The sequence below is a fragment of the Notolepis coatsorum genome (assembly GCF_963971535.1).
Source record: "Notolepis coatsorum genome assembly, chromosome: 10".
NCBI classification, from domain to species: Eukaryota; Metazoa; Chordata; class Actinopteri; order Aulopiformes; family Paralepididae; genus Notolepis; species Notolepis coatsorum.
This window is the reverse complement of record NC_140174.1, coordinates 28918455-28945442: the sequence shown is the minus strand read 5'-3', so window position 1 is coordinate 28945442 and position 26988 is coordinate 28918455. Positions and strand designations below refer to the sequence as shown.

General features: G+C 48.5%; 1 protein-coding gene across 2 annotated transcripts in view; it reads right to left on the bottom strand.

Moving 5' to 3' along the window:
• rab26 (RAB26, member RAS oncogene family) overlaps nucleotides 1–26988 on the bottom strand; it is a 471946-nt gene that overhangs the window by 351712 nt on the left and 93246 nt on the right. Inside the window, exon 2 of one of the 2 annotated variants that reach the window (XM_084323367.1) lies at nucleotides 16699–16809. The exons of the other annotated variant lie outside the window; for it this stretch is intronic. Coding sequence (XP_084179493.1) covers nucleotides 16699–16809 — 111 coding nt within the window. The remainder of the gene's footprint in view (nucleotides 1–16698; nucleotides 16810–26988) is intronic. 2 annotated transcript variants of the gene reach the window in all.

Sequence of the window (26988 nt, the reverse complement as noted above, 5' to 3'; positions counted from 1 at the left end):
CATGCCCAAATGACTACAGACCGGTGGCACTCACCTCTGTGGTCATGAAATGTTTCGAGAGGCTGGTCAAGGACCACATTTGTGCCTCTCTCCCCAGTGATATGGACCCTATGCAATTTGCATACAGGACAAACAGGTCCACTGACGACGTGGTCTCCCAGGTACTGCACAGCACTCTCTCCCACCTTGACCGTCAGAAGGGGGGCTATGTGAGACTGTTGTTCATTGACTACAGCTCAGCGTTCAACACCATAGTCCCCACCAGACTGGTGGACAAGCTGATCGAGCTAGGTCTGAGCTCCGCCCTGAGCGCCTGGGTACTGGACTTTCTGAGTGAAAGACCCCAGGCGGTCAGGGTGGGGGGTCAGACCTCCAACACCATCACCCTGAGCATCGGGTCCCCCCAGGGCTGTGTTCTAAGCCCCCTGCTGTACTCACTCTACACACACGATTGTGTGGCCAAGTTCAGCTCCAACTCCATAGTGAAGTTCGCTGACGACACGGTGGTGGTGGGGCTGATCTCGGACAACGACGAGAAGGCCTACCGAGAGGAGGTTGAGGTACTGGAACGTTGGTGCCAGGACAACAGCCTGCTCCTGAACATTGGTAAAACCAAGGAGCTGATCGTGGATTATAGGAGAGGACAGCAGGAGACACACACACCACTGATGATTAACGGGGCTACCGTGGACAGGGTGAGCAGCTGGGGGTCCACATCTCAGAGGATCTGACATGGTCAACACACATAGACACAGTAGTAAAGAAAGCGAAGCAGCGCCTCTACCACCTGAGACAGTTAAGGAAGTTCAGAGTATCGGGGAAGATACTCCAGTCCTTCTACTCAGGAGCTGTAGAGAGCATCTTGACCGGAAACATCACTGCCTGGTATGGGAACAGCACGGCACAGGACAAGAAGGCCCTACAGAGAGTGGTGCGCTCAGCCGAGCGTACCACGGGTATTGCGCTACCTCCCCTGCAGGCTCTATACAACAAGAGGTGCAAATCCAGAGCCTGCAGGATAATGAAAGACCCCCACCACCCCAATAACAGCCTGTTCCAGCTGCTGAGGTCAGGCAGACGCCTGCGTACCCCAGCTACTAGGACGGAGAGGCTTAGGCTAAGCTTCTTCCCCCAGGCCATCAGAGCCTTGAACAATGAACATTGAGAGACACAGAAACTGAACTATCCACACACAAGCACACACAAGCACATACACGACACGCACGCTGAGCACGCTCACACACTAGCAGCCACTTTAACACTCATGCCGCACATACGCACACTTATGGCCAGAGGAAAGGCCACTTTAAATTAGTATAACATCAGGAACAGTGTATTGCACTACTAAAGCTACCTAGCATGTCCTATATGCTCTGTAAATACTATGTACAGATACCGAGATGGCACACCATGTACCTGTTTATTGCACTGTTGTTTTTTACTGGATTCTATTAATATGTTGTACCACTGTATTTTTATTGGATTCTATTATATGTTGTACCACTGTATTGCACATCGTCGCGGGCAAGACCAGCCGCATTTCATTGTATACCTGTATGCCGTGACAATTAAAACTCTTGACTTGACTTGACTACTGTAGAGAGAGCTAATTACATTCTGAATCCCCCCCAGAACACCTGGGCCCTCATGCATCAACGTGTTCTACGCACAGATCTGTGCTTACCCTGTGCGTACGATCATTTCTAAGCAAAGAGTGGGATTCATCAATTTCAACTTGAACTTGACTTCGTGCGTACATCTACGCACAGGTCAGACCTGGCGTACCTAGCGCCCAGTGGTAGAATATATTATTACAACAAGGAAATGAGCTTCTGTGCATAATAACACTGGCACTATAGTTCATTGTAAAATAGCAACAGTAGTGTAATTATGGTCAAAACCCTATAAATAGCATTTGGAATAATAGATCTTTCTCTCAGAATGAATGCAGCATGGTTTATATAGCGTTATTTATCGGAATATACGGGGTGTAGGCTACTGACTGACTGCGCTCCGCGTAGCTTGATTGATTGATTGATTGAAAAGTTTATTAACAGATTGCAGAATGGGTACAGTACAGTACAGCTCAGTACATACAATTGTTAATTGGGGATGCAGACCAACTTTCGTCTTGTTTACATCAGGGTCCCCCATTTTCAATTCATCATAAATCATAAAGCTCAACTCGTTATTATTCTGCGCAGACCGCAGAAACACGGGAACGTTTTGATTATATTTAAAAGGCTTTACGTTAAACGAAACAAGTGGAACTTCGAAGCTGTAAGCAGAATACAAGTCATATGAATATAGTGTTCTTCCCCCTTTTTACTGTATAAGAAAGAATAGAAAACGCATTGCAATGACACTATAGTGGACAGACTATATATGATGGGATTCAAGTTCGCGTTTTTGTTGCTCATAGGCATGCTGTCAGAGTATGATATCTTAATCAAACATTCTAGAACATTTGTCGTCACAGATCATGTCCTAATAGAACATAGGCTATGGCATGGATCGTGATATTGTGTGGACTGTTATTATCACTGTACACCGGTACCACCCATTGTGACAGCAGCCTTGTGAGTCCCGCACACAAACATGATGGAATTCAAGTTCATGTATTGAAAGGCAGGCTATCATACATGCAGTGAGATTCATTATTTCTTGTATATGCTCTCGTATTATATTGTTTATATAGGCTACCCAATACTGACATCAAAATAGATTGTAGTATGCCTCTAGAAATCATATGCAGCAGGTAGAAAATTGACGGGAGATCCATCGCGATTTGGAATAAAATTGAGGAGAACTTTAATCCCTGGGGTATTAATCAAACAACACGGGAAAAGGCAGTCATATTCCAGCGCGGTCTTTATTAGCCGACAACAAAATAGATGCATCTAAAAATCATATAGCCAATCGAACACAACTAATAAAGGCATTCATATTACAGCACGGTTATAATGACACACAACCAACGCCAAACAGTGGTCAACAAACGGTCTTTATTAGTATTCTGAGCTGTCCAGGCAGAATTGCAGCAATGGTCTTAGGGAGCCGTTGATATCTGACATCACCGTTTACGAGTCCGCCTTTTATTTTTCCCACAATACGCGATAGTGTCTTCTTGGTTCGACAGCAGTGAACAATCTTCGTGGAGTTTCGCAGGGTTCCGCTCGGGTCCGTCCATTATTTCACATCCCATGGGGGGTGTTTCCTCATTTTCATGACCATATATGGATAATCATGCACGAGCATTGACGGTAGAACAAAGTGGTATTCATCAACACGGAGGACCATAGAGCCTGCGTACGCACGTGTGATGAATGCCGACTTCCCTGTGCGTACGCTAGTTCTACATTCCGTGCTTACGTGTGGAAGTAGGTCAAGTTCTACGTCCACGTTGATGAATGAGGGCCCTGGACTCAGCTAGTGAAGATGATGCTGCTGCTAAATACGGCCTGTTCCTCCCAATGGAGCTAGGTGTTATCAGCTGCACACGCACAAGCACACACACACACACACACACACACACACACACACACACACACACACACACACACACACACACACACACACACACACACACACACACAAATATAAACACACACACACACACAGAGACACACACACAAACATACACACACACACAAACATGCTGTGGTGGAAAATAGCCGAAGCTGATTTGATTTGATTTGATATTTTTTATTTTCGTGTCTTACATACAGATGTATGCCCAGCCCATATGGGCTTACAAGACACATAACAATAAGTATATAATAATATACTTTACCAATTACTTAACAAATGACATAGACCAAGATGGCCATAAAAAAATACAAGAAAATACAATAAAACGTAATATAACACAAGCTGTACTCAATGTAAATAAACAGAAAAACAAGGTGAATTCAAATACAATTATATAGGATACAGTGTGTTTTGTCTCAGGTGCCATGCCTTCTCCAAAAATCCTGCAAAACCGAAGATGTCCTCCACAAAAAAACAACTCAACATACAACTCTCAGACTGCCAAAACAAATCTGGGTTTACAATTTGAATTTTCTCAAATAAAGCCCTCCTCAAAGTGGTGTACAAAGGGCAATAAAAAACAAAATGATATTCATCCTCCACCACTCCCAGATCACACAGAACACACAACCGCTCCTCCTCAGGTTTACCCTGGAATCTACCCACTTCCACCGCCAATGGCAGGGTGCCAGACCTCAACTGGGCACACAGAGACCTCCGTCTTCTCTTTAAGTTTAACATTACATAAGGTTCAGTAAAATACTAATTTTTAATTGCAACATATTTACTAAGTTTCGGTTTTTTCCAAATCTCCACCTTCCACTTATCCTGATGGATTGTTGATAATTTTGTTTTAATTATGTGAACCTTACACTGCAAATTGTTCATAAAAATCATACTCAAGTCAGTAGAAGAAAAAATCATGGACATCTCTCTTGACCAGGGATGACCGTGTGCTCTGTCCCAATTAAAAATCTTTTTTGTCACCCTGCCATTTGGCAGCTGGACCAGGCGGTTCCATAACCTCACCATTTCACCTTTTTGCTTGACCAAGCAAGAGTCCCACCCCATGTCCCCTTCTATAGCCCCTTTTGGTGTGTATTTATGGATTCCTAAAAAGTATCTTATGGCCCGGTTCTGGATCGCATTACATTCAGGAAGCTAATAACTTACTCAGTCCAAAGAGACCTGGTTAATACGATGTATTAACTTAATCAATACACGTATCAATCAATTCAGTATCAATACAAAATAGTAAGAGTATGGCTGGATGACTCTCCACGAGGTGGCTATAGCTACTGTAGGACACCCGGAGTGAGAGAGCCCCCACCAGATCTTCAACATCTTTATACCTACACAACTCAAAGGGGTGGGGGCCATAGGTATAGGGGTTTCATGAAATTTTGGGGAAAGGTGGGGGAGGGTTTGTTGGGGTTATGAATGAGGGATGGGGGTAGGAAGGGAAGATGGGTGAGGGAGATCAAAGAGAGGTGGGGGAAGGGAGTCTTATCTTCCACAATACCCACACACAGACGGACACTCACACACACAGACTGCCAGACCAGTGTCACATGACAATTAGCTATAAAGGGTGGTGGTCCGTGCTATTCTCCTGCCACGCTTTGCTGGGCTTTCACTGTGTCAGACACACACACACACACACACACACATACTGTGCACACACACACACACACACACACACACATAATTTACACACACACACACACATAATGTACACACACACACACACGCACACACACACACACACACACACACACACACACACACACACACACACACACACACACACACACACACACACACACACACACACACACACACACACACACACACACACACACACACACACACACACACACACACACACACACACACACACACACACACACACACACACAGACTACCATACCAGTGTCACATGATAATTAGCTATTAAGGGCAGCTGTGTTATCAGTGCAACACTTCAGTCACGCTTTGCTGGACTTTCACTGTGGTTCAATCACACGCATAGAATCGTGCTCATGCACACACACACACACACACACACACATGCATGCATGCATGCATACATGCAGACTCACAGGCACACACACACACATGCACGCAGACTCACAGGCACACACACACACCAGCCTCCGCACAGTGCACAGACAGACACGGCTGCACAATGATCCATGCTTTTGGAGAGGAATCATTTGATGCCTTCATTAACAGCCCCCGACCTCCGAGCCAATTATTGTGCAGACCGCGCTAAGAAAAGAAAAACGAATGTGATCATTAAAAGTTCAGTTTTTATTTACGGGGATAATCTGTTCTTTCTAACTGCTAATGTTTCCCCCGGAGCTACTATTAAATGACTACAGTACCAATTAAAACAAAGGCCAACGCTTTAAGTGTCGTTGGCGTCGGGCCAGCAGGGTTGACCTGTTTAAGACCGTTGCCGTCCTGCTGTCCCTCAACAGCAAGGCCCCTATAATCGGTGAGTAAACACTGTGACACGTCGCCATCAGTTATGTTATGGGATAAAGTCTAGTCAGCAGAAAAGATAACACGCCGCCGGGCCCGACGCCTCCATGTTGTGGAGTAAACTCACCTAATGGTGGACACCAATTCCCCAGTTGTGGAGCCTAATGGCCGCTGGCACGAAGGCAGGGGTGTAAAGTACTTGAGTAATTGTACTTCGTTACAATACTTGAGTACTGTTTTTGGGGATTTGTACTTTACTCAAGTATTATTAGGTTTGTATACTTGTACTTTTACTCAATTACATTTCAGAGAAAAAAACATACTTTTTACTCCTTACATTTAAAATGCAGACCTACAAAGTACAAATCTCGCAGGCCCAAGAATTTTAATTAGTATATTTGTTTCTCTGGCCGAACTAACGTTAACGTTATTAATCCTGCAGCCGTAGTTTATTTAAAAACAGCCAATCAAATCCCCATCAATGGAAAATTAACCTGCCCATACCCATGCTGATTGGTCCTTGTGCAAGACTAGAAAGTGGGGATCTTTGATTAAACACGAACACCTGCTATCAGAAGAATAGACCGTCAGAAAAAAAGAGTTTACTTTTACTTTTTAGTACTTAAGTACATTTAAAAGTAGACACTTTTTTACTTTTACTCAAGTGTGTTTTTAGCCAGATACTCAGACTTTTTGAGACGGTACCCATACTTTCACTTAAGTATAATTTCTGGGTACTTTTTTTTGTGTTTTTTTTTTTTATTATTATTTTTTAAACATAACATAATTTCTGGGTACTTTTTACACCCCTGCACGAAGGACTGTCTGAGGTTGATGTTACCCCCCCCCCCCACTATTATTGCACATGGATTAGCAAAGAGCAGAATAAATAAACATAAACTCATTGTGAAGTAGCTAAATGGTAAATGGCTGCATTTATATAGTGTTTTTATCCAAAGCGCTTTACAATTTGTTCCTCACATGTTTACCCATTCACTCACACATTCACACAACTACTAACTACTAAGTAGCTAGTAGTTAAGATGTAGTTTAACTACCTTTCATTGTGAAGTAGCCAGTAGTTTGGTACTACCGTTTTAAAGTAGTTTTCCCCGACACTGTTCACCTGTGGTGTAAGGACAAGGTGAGTGGTCCTTAGCAATACATCGTCTATCGTGTCTAGAATGGAACAGAAGGCCACGCCCCCTCAGCCTACTGAGAGTTGGCTGTGCTCAGAGAGGGTACACTAAACCAATCAAATGGTACACTATAACAAATCAAATGTTACATCTGAAGCTGAAAAGATTATACTCATGACGTTAACGTCCTACAATAAGCAATTTGTGACTGAACACACACACAGTGTTACAAAGGGTCAGATTAAACCGAATATATATATTTATTGCCTGAGATCCCATGTATAATATTTGTATATCGTTTGATATCCCCTGTATATTCCTTGTACAATATGCACGGAATATCCCTTTACCTGGTAGCAGGACAGACCATAATATTCGTTCTCCTATTGGAAGCGATCCCCTAGGCGCCACCGCCATACCCCCTCGAGCTGACTTAAAAGCTACCGCCAGGACTTGCCCAAACATGCCCGCTTTCGCCCAAGGCTACGAGACAGTGAGCAGGCTGGCACCATCGTTTACCCCCCGCACATATAAATATAGCGCGGCGAATACAGAACTCCCCTTGCAGTTCCCTTCCAGTTCGCCTTCAGTTCAGTCTGGTTCAGTTACCAAGTAAAGCCTTACCCACTACGCAACGTGCGGTACAGCAGGGCTCGCATCGCCCCAAGATAGTCTCGTGTTATCCTAAATACGTCTGTTTGTCGTATCGTTCTCTATTTTATTAGTAAACCTTCATTACGAGTCAAAGACCACGTGGAGTGAGTAATTGTGCGTCGACATAGAGCACTTATTGCCCGTGCTAATAGTATAGTAACGTCAAGTTCAGCCGTGCATTACCGCACCGGAGGATTTACACCGGAGCAGCAGCACCACGGGGGATTTACACCCCGCCCGCAGTGCCACTCTCCGGGCAAGGATTATTATTCTTCATTCGTCACCACGCTGCTGGAAGCAGAGAACCGCCTTCTCCACTGCTGTGGGATCCACGTGCCCGTGGAGACCATCACTCAAGCCCGTTTCTGTCGTACCAGAGACTCCACAGCTCTCACCTACACGGCGCGCATCCTGGGACCAGGTTGCTTTCCCCGCTGCTCCAGGGGTGATATCGCCCCCTTGAACCATTGACTTGCCTAGAGCTTTGCCTCCCTCTGCTGGCTTACAACCGGTAGTACACCCTATCCCAGGGTACCTAGATCTAATTACTTAATATTTACTATTGATTTGCCTGCACATTCTATTTGCCTTATAAGCGCAATCTAAGCAAAGTATATTATGTAACAATATTCCCTTTTATGTAATAAATATTCTAACCGAGTATTTTGTGTGGAAAACCGTGTTATTGTGGGAGTGTTCCAATCTAATAATACTTATGTACAGTATTGGCCAGGAGTACATAGACGGTAGTGATTAATGATATCAGTACTTGATTAATACAGTCAGGGAATTGTACCCCTCAGTTACAATTGGTCCTTCGATAGCCGAGATAATAATTAGCGTAATATTAATATAATATTAATATTGACATGGCCGATGACGAACACTCCACAAACGGTTCTCCTGAGCTAGATCGCCCGCAGCGCAGACGACAGCCACCTCCCTACCTAGAGGCATACTCTGTCAGTCCAATACCTAGCTTTAAAGGGAAGTTAAACGCCGAAAAAGTAGAAAGTAAAATTATGTCTGACCTTAACAACCAGGCTACCCCGCCAACAGAGGCCCTACTGGGTGCTAATGTAACTGACCAAGCTCACGGTGGGGACCAGGAGGGAACTGACACGACTTTACCCCCAGACAATACCGAAGAAATAGCCCCCGATCACCCCCGGGAGGAAGACAACCCTAGAGAGACGCGCACCCAGGAGACGGATCTCCTCGGTACGCAACCGGAGAATGGATCTCCAACCAGTACTGCCGGGAGCCGATCGCCCCGAACGGCGTCTTCCCCCAGCGAGGCGGACAAGATGCTGGCGCAAGCACTCATCGCCACCCTGGCAGCCTCCACCGAACGCGATCGACTTCAAGCGCAACAGACGTGCGAGCGCGAACATTACGCAGGTGAGCGAGAGCGCTTCCAGGCGCAACAAAGGAGCGAGGACGACCAAATAAGACTGGAGACCAGACGCCTCCAGACAGAAGAGAACATCGAGAGAAGCCGCGCCGACGTTGCAAATGCACAGCTCCACGCCGCCCATGCCAGCGCCAATGCCCAGCGCGACGTCGAGAGAAGCCGCGCCGACGTCGCAAATGCACAGCTCCACGCCGCCCATGCCAGCGCCAATGCCCAGCGCGACGTCGCCAACGCACAGCGCGACGCTGCCCAGGCCAGCGCCAATGCGCAGCGCGACGCCGCCAATGCCCAGCGCGAAGCAGCGCGCGACGCAGCCCATGCCCGGCGCAAGGCAGAGCGCGACCGGCTGCAGGCGGAGCTGATGGACAAACTGGTTGCCATGGCGACACCCCCTCACTCCGCACGGAGCTCCCAGAGGTCGTCAAGACATGGGTCTAGGACACATTCCCCTACCCGACGAAGCGACCCGGGACCCCGCCTACAGGAGGAGCCTGTCCACGTCTCTGAACCCCCTCCCCAGCCGGTCCATACGAGACCTAGCAACCGGGGTACAGAACCGAACCACGCCGAGAGACTGAACAGAAGACTCCAGGTCCTAGCAGAGGAAGAGGAGGAGGAAGAGGAGGGGTGTCAAGCCGACCAGCAGCAACGTGCTCTGGCCCAGGAGGCCCAGTACAGCCCCGACCCGCAGCGACGTACTCAGGACCAGGAGGTCCAGTACAGCCCAGAAGTCAGCCCCGAGGCCCTGCGCTACAAACCCCCGACTCAACTCACGGGTGAGTTTGACGCACCGTCAGCCCTGAAGAACAGCACCTGGGTACCCGACCTTCGGTACCCACCAAGTACCAGCCCAAGACGACACACCAGAGGAGACTCGCCTAGGAGGCCTCTCCCCCAACGCTCACCGATGTGCCAGTCATCCATGACATCATACATTGGCACACCGACGATTCCAGACTTCATCCATGAGAATCGAGCACAGTACACGGAGCTCCGGATGTGCTTAGAGACAATGCTGGTGGATGTCGCTGATGAACGCCACAAGTATGCAATATTACTCCAGCACCTGAAAGTACCGCGAGCACACAATATAGCGCTAGCCTATGCCACCTCTTCGACCCCATACACAGCGGCCCTAGCGGCGCTGGACCAGAGATATGGACGTATATGGGATTACGTAATAGAAGAGATAAGGCATATTGACCGCCTACCCCCAGCCACAGACAATCGCTCACTAGACGACCTGTCAATCAAAGTGCAGTCCCTGGTGGGGATGCTGGGAGCTCAACGGGAGAAGGGCAGGCATGAGCTATACGCCAACTCTAACGTTGAGAGGATTTTGGAGAAGCTGCCACCCGCAAGACAGGAGTGCTTTCGGCGGCAGAGGGACTACCGCGACCCCGACGGCCCCGAGCCATCCCTCCTTGATCTGGCCGACTTCCTGGCGAGAGAGGTCAGCAGCTTACGACTGGACACCTTCGGGCGGAGCACGCCAAGCTCCAGAGAGGGACCCAGGAGAATAAATGATGGAAGAAGATCGGTGACTGTTATGCACCAAGCCGAAGCAGTACCGCAGCACTCCAACCACAACACCCCCTCGACGAAAGAGGACCAGTGGAAGATTGAGTGCCAGTACTGTGAGGGAGAACATCGGCTCCATCAGTGCGAGGACTTCAAGAAGCTGACCACGGAGGATGTGAGCCAGTGGGTCAAGGACCACCGCCGCTGCTTCCGCTGCGCGCGCAGCCACCTAGCAGCTGAGTGCCACCTGAAGAAAAAGTGCAGCAGGTGCGGTGGCACCCACCTGGAGGTCCTGCACGACATCAACAAGCGTCACCCAGGACAACAGAGTGGGCCCGTCGCGGTAATGTACCACGCCGAGGCGGTGGCACCAGAACCAAAGTTCCACCAGACCGCTCCCTACTGTCCCGACTGCCACGGCAGACACTGGCGGACAAGGTGCGACTCGTACCATATAGAGTCTACGTCACCACCCGAGACAGGAGTGCTCCACATAGACCCCCAGCATAGCGGGACCCCCCGTGTGCTCCTCAAAGTGGTCAGAGTGCTCCTGAGCCACGGGGACAAAGTCATGGACACTTACGCCGTCCTTGATGACGGGTCAGAGAAGACCCTTCTGCTCGCGTCCGCTGCGGCCCAGCTGGGACTGCGGGGGAGCGAGAACCAAATGACGATTCGGACAATAAGAAGAGATTTAAAGACGATAAAGGGCGAGAATGTCTCCTTCACTATCGCAGCAAGCGGGCAGCCAGAGCGACGGTACAAGATCACAAATGCTTTCACCAGCCAAGAAATAGGACTATCGCAGTACACCTACCCTGTCACCAAGTTGATGGATAAATACGTGCACCTGCGTCAATTACCTATCCCGCTCATAGACGGCGCTACCCCGACCCTGTTGATAGGCTCAGACCATGCAGACCTCATCGTCCCGATAGACCGGGTCCATACCGGAACCCGAGGCTGTCCTGCAGCAGTCGAGACCCGCCTAGGGTGGACCCTACAAGGCCCCCTCGCTAAATCTCTCAACCGAACCGCAGCCACTAGCTGCTTCCACTCCAGAGCGACAGAAGAAGACACCGGCCTCTCCCCCATACAGCAGAGGCTATTGACATTAAGCGAGAGGCCCGTGAGAGAACCGTGGGTACCAGAGGGAGTTCGGAACTCCACCCCCCTCAGCTGCGCTTCAGACGTAGCTAACCTCGAACCCAGCACCCCAAGCGACTCCTTGACGGGGCGGCCGGGACCGGCCCCTCCTCACACGGGGTACAGAGCGAACAAGAGAAACAGACGGAGGAGGAGAAAGCACAGCCAAGCCCAGATCAAAGCAGTCTCAGGCCCGCTCCCTCCTAAGCCCCCCTTCATCCCGTCCAGCCGTCATGACCATAGACCAGTCACCACCCCGAGCTGCGTGGCCGGCCGGCCGCGTAAGCAAAGTGACCACTGGTGCCGACGGAAAGGTCAGAGTGGCAGAAGTGCTCGGCCAAGGGCGGCCCTACAACCGACCCGTGGCGAGGCTGATCGAGTCGCCAAGGCTCCCCGACTCGCCTAATGACGACCATGACCCCCGACTTTGTGAACTGACCGACCCCTCACAGACATTGAGTAGTGGACAGTGCGGTTAATCTGTCCCTGCTTAGCTAATTAGGTGGGACTAATTAGGGGGCGGCTGTTACAAAGGGTCAGATTAAACCGAATATATATATTTATTGCCTGAGATCCCATGTATAATATTTGTATATCGTTTGATATCCCCTGTATATTCCTTGTACAATATGCACGGAATATCCCTTTACCTGGTAGCAGGACAGACCATAATATTCGTTCTCCTATTGGAAGCGATCCCCTAGGCGCCACCGCCATACCCCCTCGAGCTGACTTAAAAGCTACCGCCAGGACTTGCCCAAACATGCCCGCTTTCGCCCAAGGCTACGAGACAGTGAGCAGGCTGGCACCATCGTTTACCCCCCGCACATATAAATATAGCGCGGTGAATACAGAACTCCCCTTGCAGTTCCCTTCCAGTTCGCCTTCAGTTCAGTCTGGTTCAGTTACCAAGTAAAGCCTTACCCACTACGCAACGTGCGGTACAGCAGGGCTCGCATCGCCCCAAGATAGTCTCGTGTTATCCTAAATACGTCTGTTTGTCGTATCGTTCTCTATTTTATTAGTAAACCTTCATTACGAGTCAAAGACCACGTGGAGTGAGTAATTGTGCGTCGACATAGAGCACTTATTGCCCGTGCTAATAGTATAGTAACGTCAAGTTCAGCCGTGCATTACCGCACCGGAGGATTTACACCGGAGCAGCAGCACCACGGGGGATTTACACCCCGCCCGCAGTGCCACTCTCCGGGCAAGGATTATTATTCTTCATTCGTCACCACGCTGCTGGAAGCAGAGAACCGCCTACCCCACTGCTGTGGGATCCACGTGCCCGTGGAGACCATCACTCAAGCCCGTTTCTGTCGTACCAGAGACTCCACAGCTCTCACCTACACGGCGCGCATCCTGGGACCAGGTTGCTTTCCCCGCTGCTCCAGGGGTGATATCGCCCCCTTGAACCATTGACTTGCCTAGAGCTTTGCCTCCCTCTGCTGGCTTACAACCGGTAGTACACCCTATCCCAGGGTACCTAGATCTAATTACTTAATATTTACTATTGATTTGCCTGCACATTCTATTTGCCTTATAAGCGCAATCTAAGCAAAGTATATTATGTAACAATATTCCCTTTTATGTAATAAATATTCTAACCGAGTATTTTGTGTGGAAAACCGTGTTATTGTGGGAGTGTTCCAATCTAATAATACTTATGTACAGTATTGGCCAGGAGTACATAGACGGTAGTGATTAATGATATCAGTACTTGATTAATACAGTCAGGGAATTGTACCCCTCAGTTACACACAGAGACACACTCAGTTCTCCAGATGCATGTGTGTCTGTGTGTGTGACAGAGAGGGGAGAGAGACACACAAGGGAGGGGGGGGTAGAGAGATATGCATTGGATACAGAGGGAGAGGGGGAGAGAACTTCAGTTTTACTGTACGAAAGAACATTAGTCGGTAGGAACCCATTGGACTCCATTCAGTGTGATTTGTGACACTGTTTTGATTCCACATAGCAGAAGTGTGAGGGATCCAAGGAATGATCTTTGAGTAATGGAAAAATTGTACAATGTGTCTGTTTTTGCGATGCATTTAATGCTTAAAAAAGGGGATGTTTTATAAGAGTAAAGTTGGACACTACATTGCCTGAATTATGTAGGCAATACATTGTCTACATAATGAGCAATGTTACAATTAGCTGGTCAATATGGCCATCTGTTGTTCTGCTTGGCCATGTTAAGATTATTTGCAGCATATTCATGTTATGCTAAATGCAGTATGTTGGTTTTTCTGGCCAATATTTTTCATTTTGGTTGTTTATTTTACTATTTGACTAAACTAAATAAAACTACATTTGCATAAAGTGAGCATATCTGTCCACTCCCATGTTGATAAGAGTATTAAACATTTGGAAAATATCCCTTTACCATTTTGTGTGATTAATCACAATTAATCACAATTGATTAATATATATATATATAAAAGAAAATGTAGCTTGAAATGCCATTTGAGGTTCATCTCGCAGACTGTCGTTAAAGATTATGAGGTTTGAACAATCCAACATTTTGGCACGTACATTTATTTGCCATCTTCCCCAGAGTCGGACAAGAAGATTGATATCAGTTGCATCTCTCAGAGGTGTCCAGGCGCACACTAGCCTAGCTTAGCACAAAGACTGGAGGCAGTAGGGAGCAGCTAGCCGAGCTCCATCAAAAATAAAAGAAATACAACTTCTCTGTCTCTCTCTCTCTCTCTCTCTCTCTCTCTCTCTCTCTCTCTCTCTCTCTCTCTCTCTCTCTCTCTCTCTCTACTCCACTCTCACTCTCACTCTCTCTCTCTCTCACTCTCGCTCTGTCTCTCTCTGTCATTCCATCTCTGTCTCTCTCTCTCTCTCTCTCTCTCTCTCTCTCTCTCTCTCTCTCTCTCTCTCTCTCTCTCTCTCTCTCTCTCTTATATATGTATATAAGCAGCACCGCAGACTGTCAAGCTGCTGCAGAAGGTGACACAGGGCACCTAGTTGATTAGATTTATCTCAGCTTTCCGAAGGTGGAGGAGTGGCGGGTTTGAGATAGGAGGTTTGATTTAATAATACTCTCTGTGTGACTGTGTGTGTGTTGTGGGCACAGTGTGTGTGTGTGTGTGTGTGTGTGTGTGTGTGTGTGTGTGTGTGTGTGTGTGTGTGTGTGTGTGTGTGTGTGTGTGTGTGTGTGTGTGTGTGTGTGTGTGTGTGTGTGTGTGTGTGTGTGTGTGTGTGTGTGTGTGTGTGTGTGTGTGCGTCAGCGTGTGCATGTTTGTGTGCACGTGGTGCCAATTGAATTATCCAGACGAATAACCGTCTAAATTCATCTGAGGCTCTGAAGGGAGCGCTCTTCTGCGGCGCTGTGAGGTGAACAGCGGAGCGCTCTCATGGATAAAGACGTAGAGGCCGCGTGCCCCTGGTGAACAGACGACAGATAACAAACGAGATAGAATACTCACACCTCACCTGCAAGCGCATAGGAAGGTCAGCCCACAATTACTCTGTCTATATGTCTCTCTCTCTCTCTCTCTGTCTCTCTCTCTCTTAAAGTCTACAAAATGTCTCTATATGTCTATACTATATGTCTCTCTCTCTCTCTCGCTCTCTCTCACTCTCTCTCTCTCTCTCTCTTAAAGTATACAAAATGTTTCTACATGTCTCTCTCTCTCTCTCTCTCTCTCTCTCTCTCTCTGTCTCACTCTCTTTTTTTATCCACTTTTTCTCCTTATTTTTCTATTTTTCTCCCATCCCAATTTCGCTGCTTTCCAATTCTCCCCACCTGTCTTGAACATTGCTCGCATATGCCCCCCACTGGTCGGTTGTAGGGAGGATAGAAGCCTTGCATCACGTGTCCCCTCCGGTACACGAGGAGGCAGCCTGTCACATCTTTTCACCTGCCAGCGCGGACTCTCATTGGCGAGGTGTAACGTGTGGGAGGCTCACACTGCCCCCGCCATTTCCTGTCTCTGCTGTGCAGGCGTCCCCCAACCGACCTGTAGGAGTCGCTGTCCACAACGTCCAGATTACCAACCATCGTCTTCCACCCGCTGACTCTGCCAATTGAGCCAGTATGACGGCCGGCCCAGGCCGGAGGCAACGCCGACAGCCGGATTCGAACTATGTCTCACTCTCTTAAAGTCTACAACATGTCTCTCTATGTCTATCTCTCTCTCTCGCTCTCTCTCTCTCTCTCTCTCTATATATATATATATATATATATATATATCTTAAAGTCTACAACATGTCTCTCTATGTCTATCTCTCTCTCTCGCTCTCTCTCTCTCTCTATATATATATATCTCTCTTAAAGTCTACAAAATGTATCTCTATGTCTATCTCTCTCTCTCTCGCTCTCTCTCTCTCTCTATATGTATATATATCTCTTAAAGTCTACTAAATGTATCTCTATGTCTATCTCTCTCTCTCTCGCTCTCTCTCTCTCTATATATATATATCTCTCTTAAAGTCTACTAAATGTATCTCTATGTCTATCTCTCTCTCTCGCTCTCTCTCTATCTCTCTCAAAGTCTACACAATGTATCTATGTCTCTCTCTTACTCTTTCCATCTTTCTTCCACCCCCTCTCTCTCACCTGTGTGTGTGTGCATGTGTGTGTAGGTGTGTGTGTGTGTGTGTGTGTGTGTGTGTGTGTGTGTGTGTGTGTGTGTGTGTGTGTGTGTGTGTGTGTGTGTGTGTGTGTGTGTGTGTGTGTGTGTGTGTGTGTGTGTGTGTGTGTGTGTGTGTGTGTGTGCGTGCGTGCGTGTGTGCGTGTCTGCGTGTGCGTGTGTGTGTGTGTGCGTGCGTGTGTGCATGTGTTCTCACCCGGAAGTCGATGCCCACGGTGGAGATGAAGCTGCCGGCCAGGAAAGCTCCGTCTTTAAAACGAACCAGAAGACAAGTTTTACCTACTCCTGAGTCTCCAACCAACATCACCTAGAGAGAGAGAGAGAGAGAGAGAGAGAGAGAGAGAGAGAGAGAGAGAGAGAGAGAGAGAGAGAGAGAGAGAGAGAGAGAGAGAGAGAGAGAGAGAGACAGAGATGGAATGACAGAGAGAGACAGAGCGAGAGTGAGAGAGAGAGAGTGAGAGTGAGAGTGAGAGAGAGAGAGAGAGAGAGAGAGAGAGAGAGAGAGAGAGAGAGAGAGAGAGAGAGAGAGAGAGAGAGAGAGAGAGAGAGAGAGAGAGAGAAAGGGAGGGAGAGAGAGACAGGGAGAGAGAGACAGGGAGGGAGTGGCATGGAGAAAGAGACATAGAGATAGAGACAGGGAGAGAGAGACAGAGAGAGAGACATAGAGAGATAGGCCGCGAGAGAGACAGAGATAGGCAGAGAGAGGCAGAGACAGAGAGAGACATTTTATAGACTTTAAAAAGGCATTTGTCTCAATATGGCATGACAGGTTTTTCCATAAATATATTGAAGGTGGTGCAAAGGGTAACGCTTATGATGCTATTAAATCACTGTATGTGTAAAATACAGTTACAATAAATGTAGAATTGGCTCCAAAAGGGCAGAATTGGAGTGAGCATGGAGTGAGACAGAGATGCCGTTTGAGTCCAACACTGTTTAACATCTACATCAGTGAACTGGCAACAATGTTGGAACAATCTGCAGCCCCAGGTCTCACTCTTCATGACATTAACCTCTTAAGCCCGATCGACCCAGAACAAGATTTATTTAACATCATAAATAGATCAATACAGTCCGTATTAAGTAATGTTGCGTTTATTTTTCAAAAGTAGCCCAGAGTACTAAAGACCCTAACCCTATCAAAACAGCAAAGTCAAAGTGTATATTTTCAGCCATATATCGGGCGTCTGGTGGTACTAAATCCAGATTTAACTCTGCCATTGGAAAGAGGAGATTTGGCCCGATCCATAGTTGTATGAATTGGCTATAATGAGGTAATTTATAGGCCTGATATTCTATATTCATATTTAAAAATTCAGTACTGTATTCAGTACTGTATCTACAAATAAACCTGTAAATCATCTGCCATTTGTTTATTTGCTTAGATTTTTTGTACACTTGAACATATTTATAAAAAGAAATTATGTAGAAAATATGAATAAATGGCACATATATTATGTTATATTATATATTCATATATTCATATTATTGGTATTTGGCAAGTGGCGGGATAATACACTGCAAGGTGTGTGATTATGGATACATACTGCAGGTAAAGCCCACACATTAGACCCTGCATTGTGCATCATTTTCAATAATCGCACACCTCGTTGTGTATTATCAGTCTTTCTTCCACAACCTTCTGTTCATATCAACATGGTCCCCCAAACTGATTCAAGTTGTGGATATAAGTCATTCCTACTGTGGTTTTGTTCTCCACAACGTGTCTCCTCTGTAAACCAATGCTTGTGTGGCTGTTGGTAGGAGTGGCACTGGCTCACACATAATAATAATAATAATAATAATAATAATAATAATAATAATAATAATAATAATAATAATAATAATAATAATAATAATAATAATAATAATAATAATAATAATAATAATAATAATAATAATAATAATAATAATAATACACTTTATTTGTATAGCACCTTTCATACAAGAATTGCAGCGCTAAGTGCTTCACAGCAGTAAAGAAAAATACAGGCATAAAATGAGCACAAAATGTAGAGACCAAGAGCAATGCATTAAGTGCAGACATTAGCTTAGAATAAGCATAACATTTGCATAAAATAGACAAAGTCAAGATAATGCATAGAACATTAAATCACATTGTTTTTCATATTAGGATCTAACATCTTAATAGGCCTCTTTGTTTATGGTTTGATTATCACCGATAGACATAAAATAGACATATAAAATAATGAAATAGGCAGATACACATAAAATAGACATACTTTATACTGATGCACATACAAGAGTAAAATAGAATAGACAGAGTAAAATAGTGCAATAGTGCAGTGCAATATAATAGTTAGTCAAATAGAATAGATCAAGTAAAATACTGCAATAGTGCAGTGCAATACAATAGTTCTCATCTACTGTGAGGTTTTGTCCGCTGCTCACCAACTTTCTCTGTTTTCTTTAAGCCTACTGTTAGAAATTCCCTTCTCACTCACTCTCTCTAGCCCCCACCCTCTCGTTCTTTACTCTCGTTTACTCTCAGTGGCCACACCTGGACTATTATCAATTACCTCTCGCACCTGTGGTGGCAGGCTAATTAGTTCCCCTGTGGGCTTTAAATACCAGGGCTCTTCCCCTCGTTTCGGCGTGGGGTCGTGTTGTATTCATGCTGAGTCATATTCTCTAACATCTAGACTCTTTCGGGAGATCCTCTGGTCTACCAATGCTGTATATGGATTTCTCCAGCCTTGAGATGTTTTGCTCCAGCCTTCGTCTGCTGTCGCCGTAGCCTGTGGAGGAGACTGTTCTGCGCTCCCTGTACTTCCACGGGAGGCACCCCAGCGCTCCACTGCAGACCCCAGCGCAGCTGTTCGTCCTGACGCACATCTAGACCAACGCGCATCTCCCGGACCCTCGGGCTTGGCACGCTCTCCAGTCACCAGCGCGCAACGCGCATCTGCAAGGGCTTGGCACGCTCTCCAGTCACCAGCGCGCAACGCGCATCTTCAAGGGCTTGGCACGCTCTCCAGTCTCCAGCGCGCAACGCGCATCTTCCAAGGATCCTCGGGCTTGGCACGCTCTCCAGTCACCAGCGCGCAACGCGCATCTGCAAGGGCTTGGCACGCTCTCCAGTCACCAGCGCGCAACGCCCATCTTCAAGGGCTTGGCACGCTCTCCAGTCTCCAGCGCGCAACGCGCATCTTCCAAGGATCCTCGTGCTTGGCACGCTCTCCAGTCTCCAGCGCGCAACGCGCATCTTCCAAGGATCCTCGTGCTTGGCACGCTCTCCAGTCACCAGCGCGCAACGCGCATCTGCAAGGGCTTGGCACGCTCTCCAGTCACCAGCGCGCAACGCGCATCTTCAAGGGCTTGGCACGCTCTCCAGTCTCCAGCGCGCAACGCGCATCTTCCAAGGATCCTCGTGCTTGGCACACTCCTCCTCGCAGACGCACCCCGAGGCGTCTCTCGGTTCCGACGTGCACACCAAGGTGTGGCGCGCCACTCTGTTCCTCGGCTCCGACAGCGGCTACCCGGTGGACGACACCCTCGCCACCGCCGCTGTTCCAGCACCCTGTTCCTCGGCTCCGACAGCGGCTACCCGGTGGACGACACCCTCGCCACCGCCGCTGTTCCAGCACTCTGTTCCTCGGCTCCGACAGCGGCTACCCGGTTGACGACACCCTCGCCACCGCCGCTGTTCCAGCACTCTGTTCCTCGGCTCGGACAGCCAGCTACCCGGTGGCGACACCCTCGCCGCCGCTGCTGTTCCTGCACCATTACGCATACGCCTGGGTGAGTTTTGATTGTGATGTCACTCACCCAGCGTAATGCCTCTTGCCCCCGTCCCGCTGCGTTTCCTGTACCATTACGCATACGCCTGGGTGAGTTTTGATTGTGATGTCACTCACCCAGCGTAATGCCTCTTGCCCCCGTCCCGCTGCGTTTCCTGTACTATTACGCATACGCCTGGGTGAGTTTTGATTGTGATGTCACTCACCCAGCGTAATGCCTCTTGCCCCCGTCCCGCTGCGTTTCCTGTACCATTACGCATACGCCTGGGTGAGTTTTGATTGTGATGTCACTCACCCAGCGTAATGCCTCTTGCCCTCGTCCCGCTGCTGTTCCTGTACCATTACGCTTGGGTGAGTTTTGATTGTTAAGTCACTCACCCAGCGTAATGCCTCCTTTTTTGTTCTCACTTAGTTAGTAGTTTGGACATTTCATCTCCCACTCTGTTTTTGTTCTCACTTAGATAGTATTTTTGGACATTACATCTCCCCCTGTGTGTTTGTCACACGAAGATATTATTACTTTGTTACTTTGTTTATTTGGACTGTTCTGCATCTGCTCTGTTTGTTCCCTTTTGAATATTAACCCTCTCCTCTGTTCTGCAGAGCGGCCCAGATGTTTTCCCACCAGTCCCCAGTTCCTCCCTGTCCCCAGCCCGCCTCCGCGGGCCTCAGTCCCCTCTGTCCCTAGTTCTCCCCTTCTAGTTCCACCTAGTTCCTGGTCCCAAGTTCTCCCCTTCTAGTTCCACCTAGTTCCTTGTCCCTAGTTCTCCTAGTCCCCAGTTCTCCTGTTCCCTAGCTCTCCTTGTCCCGACATCTCCTAGTCTCTAGTTCCTCTGTTTCCTTAACCTTCCCCTAGCGTTCCTTTAATGTTTCCCCTAGCGTTCATTAACCTTCCCTTAGTGTACCCTTTTCCTGCCCGCCTCTTAAAGGCACCTAGTTTTTCCCCTCTTGTTATATTCCTGTATTTGTGTTCTCCCTTAAAGGGACAGTGCCCTTTTTTCCCTGTCTCTCAATAAATATCTGTTTCTTGGCAAACCATCATACCTGTCTTGTGTTGTGCGATTGGGGTCGGTTACAAACCATAACAGTACGACCCCACCAAATCGACGACCCCAGCCAGCACAGACGGTGTATGTTGAGTTTGCCTTTTTTTTTTCTTGTTCCCTCTAGCTTCCTTGTTAGTCCTGTTTAGCTCCCTTGTTTAGCTTGTTAGTCTCCCCGGTTAGCTCCCCTGTTTGCTTCCCGTTTAGCCCTGTTTGACCCCCCTGTAGCTAGCCATGCCCTGGCAGCTAACCCAGTCCCTCAGCAGAGCCCCTGTCTGCTAGCTTAGCCCCGAGCCTCTATGTTGATGCAGCCCTTGCTGCTGGCATAGGCCCTGTAGCTAGCCATGCCCTGGCGGCTAACCCAGTCCCTCAGCAGAGCCCCTGTCTGCTAGCTTTGCCCCGGCTGCTAGCACAGCCTCTATGTTTATGCAGCCCTTGCTGCTGGCATGGGCCCTGTAGCTAGCCATGCCCTGGCAGCTAACCCAGTTTCCCTCTGCATGGTCCCAGTCTGCTAGCTTGGCCCCGGCTGTTAGCACAGCCTCTATGTTAATGCAGCCTTGCAGCTGACATAGGCCCTGTAGCTAGCCAGGCCCAAGCAGCTAACCCGGTCCCTCTGCATGGCCTCCACTTTTTTGTGTACCATCCCCACTGCTAGGACTGCCCTTTCAACTAGCAAGGTCAGTTTCTCTCCCCACTGCTAGGACTGCCCTTTCAGCTAGCAAGGTCAGCTTATCTCCCACTGCTAGGACTGCCTTTTCAGCTAGCAAGGTCAGTTTATCTCACGCTGCTAGGACTGCCCTTCAGCTAGCAAGGTCAGTATTCCCACTGCTAGGACTGCCCCTTCAGCTAGCATGTTCAGTTTCTCTCACACAGCTAGGACTGTCCTTCCAGCTAGCTTGTTCTCTCATGCTGGTCCAGCCCTGTCTGCCAGCCTAGCTCCGGCAGCTAGCGCAGCCTCTATGTTAGTGTAACAGTACAGCTAGCATAGGCCCTGTAGCTATCAGTGCCCTGGCAGCTACCCTTTCCCTCTGCTAGCCTGGCTCCGGCAGCTTGCGCAGCCTCTATGTTGATGTAGCAGTACAGCTAGCATAGGCCCTGTAGCTATCAGTGCCCTGGCAGCTAACCTTCCCTCTGCTAGCCCTTTTCCCGGTGCTCCTCTTGGTTACCCCTCAGCTCCTCTAGTTGCCCCTCAGCTCCTCTGGTTGCCCCTTAGCTACCCTGCTTGCCCCTCTTCTCCTCTGGTTACCCCTCAGCTCCTCTGGTTACCCCTCAGCTCCTCCTGTTGCCCCTCTGCTACCCTAGTTACCCCTCGGCGACCCTGTCTCTTTTGCTAGCCCCACTCTTGTGGTGGCTTCCCCTGCTGGCTTGGCCAGTACCTTTTGTTTTTGTCTTGTTTTGCCCCCTGCCACTCTGTCTGTATTTGTTTTGGGTCGCCGGGTGGCTCCCGTTGAGGGGGGGGTACTGTGAGGTTTTGTCCGCTGCTCACCAACTTTCTCTGTTTTCTTTAAGCCTACTGTTAGAAATTCCCTTCTCACTCACTCTCTCTAGCCCCCACCCTCTCGTTCTTTACTCTCGTTTACTCTCAGTGGCCACACCTGGACTATTATCAATTACCTCTCGCACCTGTGGTGGCAGGCTAATTAGTTCCCCTGTGGGCTTTAAATACCAGGGCTCTTCCCCTCGTTTCGGCGTGGGGTCGTGTTGTATTCATGCTGAGTCATATTCTCTAACATCTAGACTCTTTCGGGAGATCCTCTGGTCTACCAATGCTGTATATGGATTTCTCCAGCCTTGAGATGTTTTGCTCCAGCCTTCGTCTGCTGTCGCCGTAGCCTGTGGAGGAGACTGTTCTGCGCTCCCTGTACTTCCACGGGAGGCACCCCAGCGCTCCACTGCAGACCCCAGCGCAGCTGTTCGTCCTGACGCACATCTAGACCAACGCGCATCTCCCGGACCCTCGGGCTTGGCACGCTCTCCAGTCACCAGCGCGCAACGCGCATCTGCAAGGGCTTGGCACGCTCTCCAGTCACCAGCGCGCAACGCGCATCTTCAAGGGCTTGGCACGCTCTCCAGTCTCCAGCGCGCAACGCGCATCTTCCAAGGATCCTCGGGCTTGGCACGCTCTCCAGTCACCAGCGCGCAACGCGCATCTGCAAGGGCTTGGCACGCTCTCCAGTCACCAGCGCGCAACGCCCATCTTCAAGGGCTTGGCACGCTCTCCAGTCTCCAGCGCGCAACGCGCATCTTCCAAGGATCCTCGTGCTTGGCACGCTCTCCAGTCTCCAGCGCGCAACGCGCATCTTCCAAGGATCCTCGTGCTTGGCACGCTCTCCAGTCACCAGCGCGCAACGCGCATCTGCAAGGGCTTGGCACGCTCTCCAGTCACCAGCGCGCAACGCGCATCTTCAAGGGCTTGGCACGCTCTCCAGTCTCCAGCGCGCAACGCGCATCTTCCAAAGATCCTCGTGCTTGGCACACTCCTCCTCGCAGACGCACCCCGAGGCGTCTCTCGGTTCCGACGTGCACACCAAGGTGTGGCGCGCCACTCTGTTCCTCGGCTCCGACAGCGGCTACCCGGTGGACGACACCCTCGCCACCGCCGCTGTTCCAGCACCCTGTTCCTCGGCTCCGACAGCGGCTACCCGGTGGACGACACCCTCGCCACCGCCGCTGTTCCAGCACTCTGTTCCTCGGCTCCGACAGCGGCTACCCGGTTGACGACACCCTCGCCACCGCCGCTGTTCCAGCACTCTGTTCCTCGGCTCGGACAGCCAGCTACCCGGTGGCGACACCCTCGCCGCCGCTGCTGTTCCTGCACCATTACGCATACGCCTGGGTGAGTTTTGATTGTGATGTCACTCACCCAGCGTAATGCCTCTTGCCCCCGTCCCGCTGCGTTTCCTGTACCATTACGCATACGCCTGGGTGAGTTTTGATTGTGATGTCACTCACCCAGCGTAATGCCTCTTGCCCCCGTCCCGCTGCGTTTCCTGTACTATTACGCATACGCCTGGGTGAGTTTTGATTGTGATGTCACTCACCCAGCGTAATGCCTCTTGCCCCCGTCCCGCTGCGTTTCCTGTACCATTACGCATACGCCTGGGTGAGTTTTGATTGTGATGTCACTCACCCAGCGTAATGCCTCTTGCCCTCGTCCCGCTGCTGTTCCTGTACCATTACGCTTGGGTGAGTTTTGATTGTTAAGTCACTCACCCAGCGTAATGCCTCCTTTTTTGTTCTCACTTAGTTAGTAGTTTGGACATTTCATCTCCCACTCTGTTTTTGTTCTCACTTAGATAGTATTTTTGGACATTACATCTCCCCCTGTGTGTTTGTCACACGAAGATATTATTACTTTGTTACTTTGTTTATTTGGACTGTTCTGCATCTGCTCTGTTTGTTCCCTTTTGAATATTAACCCTCTCCTCTGTTCTGCAGAGCGGCCCAGATGTTTTCCCACCAGTCCCCAGTTCCTCCCTGTCCCCAGCCCGCCTCCGCGGGCCTCAGTCCCCTCTGTCCCTAGTTCTCCCCTTCTAGTTCCACCTAGTTCCTGGTCCCAAGTTCTCCCCTTCTAGTTCCACCTAGTTCCTTGTCCCTAGTTCTCCTAGTCCCCAGTTCTCCTGTTCCCTAGCTCTCCTTGTCCCGACATCTCCTAGTCTCTAGTTCCTCTGTTTCCTTAACCTTCCCCTAGCGTTCCTTTAATGTTTCCCCTAGCGTTCATTAACCTTCCCTTAGTGTACCCTTTTCCTGCCCGCCTCTTAAAGGCACCTAGTTTTTCCCCTCTTGTTATATTCCTGTATTTGTGTTCTCCCTTAAAGGGACAGTGCCCTTTTTTCCCTGTCTCTCAATAAATATCTGTTTCTTGGCAAACCATCATACCTGTCTTGTGTTGTGCGATTGGGGTCGGTTACAAACCATAACATCTACAGTACAACAACAATCACAGTCTGGATGCAATGAGTCCAAGCAGCGTGTCTATTCAAATAAGCAGAGTTTTCACTGCACACGGAAACAGCATAGCTCGCGAGAGGAGTCGCCACAGTGTCGAACGCAGAGCAGAATAACTAGATGTCATAGCTTCTAAAATGTATGGTCTGCTGGTCTGTATGTACAGTATTATGAAATGACAATCAGTGGCTTGATTGGAAAGTAGAACCTTTGTATGGGAAACAGTGATCTGCAGCTCATTCAGAATACTGCTGCTAGAGGTTTAACAAGGACGAGGAAAGCTAAACACATCACACCAGTCCTTAAATCTCCACATTGGCAACCAGTGTCATAGAATTTGCTTTAAAATGCTGCTACTAAATACATATCTGAGTTGCTTCTACACTATGAGCCCTCTAGACCTCTTAGGTCATCAGGGATTGGTCTGCAAACTGTTGCTAGGACCAAAACAAAATGTGGTGAAGCCGCATTCTGCTACTATGCCACACACCTTTTATATATATTTTTTTATTCCAGAGAATCATTATTTTTTTATGCTCTGCCTTCTCTTTTTATATATTTTTTTTATGTACAGCACTTTTGCCTCCCTGTATGAGATTATAAATAAATTTGACTTGACTTGATTTGACTCGTGATGTTGGATTATCGGGATTGTGTGGTGGCCGACCGTGGGTTCTTACACGGGGCCTTCAGCGGTCAGATTGATGACCCCACCACGTACTGCACTACAGTAAACACATCCGGCGGATGAGTGAAACAAAAGGCTGATCTGTGGTGTGCAGATTCAGCGCCACAGGGGGTGAACAGCTCCGACACACACCGCTCACACAGCAGCTCCAACACACACAAAGCACATTCATCGCCAGCACCACAGAAGGTGGACAGCTCTGACACACACACGAACACACACACACACACACACACACACACACACACACACACACACACACACACACACACACACACACACACACACACACACACACACACACACACACACACACACACACACACACACACACACACACACACACACACACACACACACACACACACACACACACACACACACACACACACACACACACAACCAACCAACCAGCAACTCATTGCCTCAATCAGTTATTCATCAGCAATCATCAGCTCATTGGGACTATAATGAAAGTCAGCAGTGAGCAAAGCATAAATAACATATTTCTTAGAAAAATGTATGTAGAAAATATGAATAAATGGCAAATTTGTCTGGTCTTTAGCAAGTGGCGGGATAATAATATGTGATTATCGAAAAATTATGCAGTTGGTGGAGGCAAACCCCACAAATTAACCCATTCTCTGCCACGCTTATATCCATTGCTGTTTGATCTCTGCCAGCACTGTAAGTCTATGGAGATGTTCACCTTCTTTGCAGGGCTATAACTTTTTAAATTGTATTGCTAAATTGACATTACTATGGCCCATTCAACATCGATTATCTATCGTTCAGGATGTAGGAACGTTTTACTTTTTCATTCACACATTCATACGAAAATACCGTCTAGAGTATAAATATGTTTTTATCGTTTTCTGCAGTATTTCCCAGAATGTGTGATATAGGCACAAATGCATATATTAGATCATCAAATGCAGTTTGATACCGATCGACGATATATTAAAAATGTCAACTGTACATGGTCCTAAACGGTATGACTGATCATGCGCGGGTGAACGGAGGGGGGGGGGGGGTCGCTTATAATT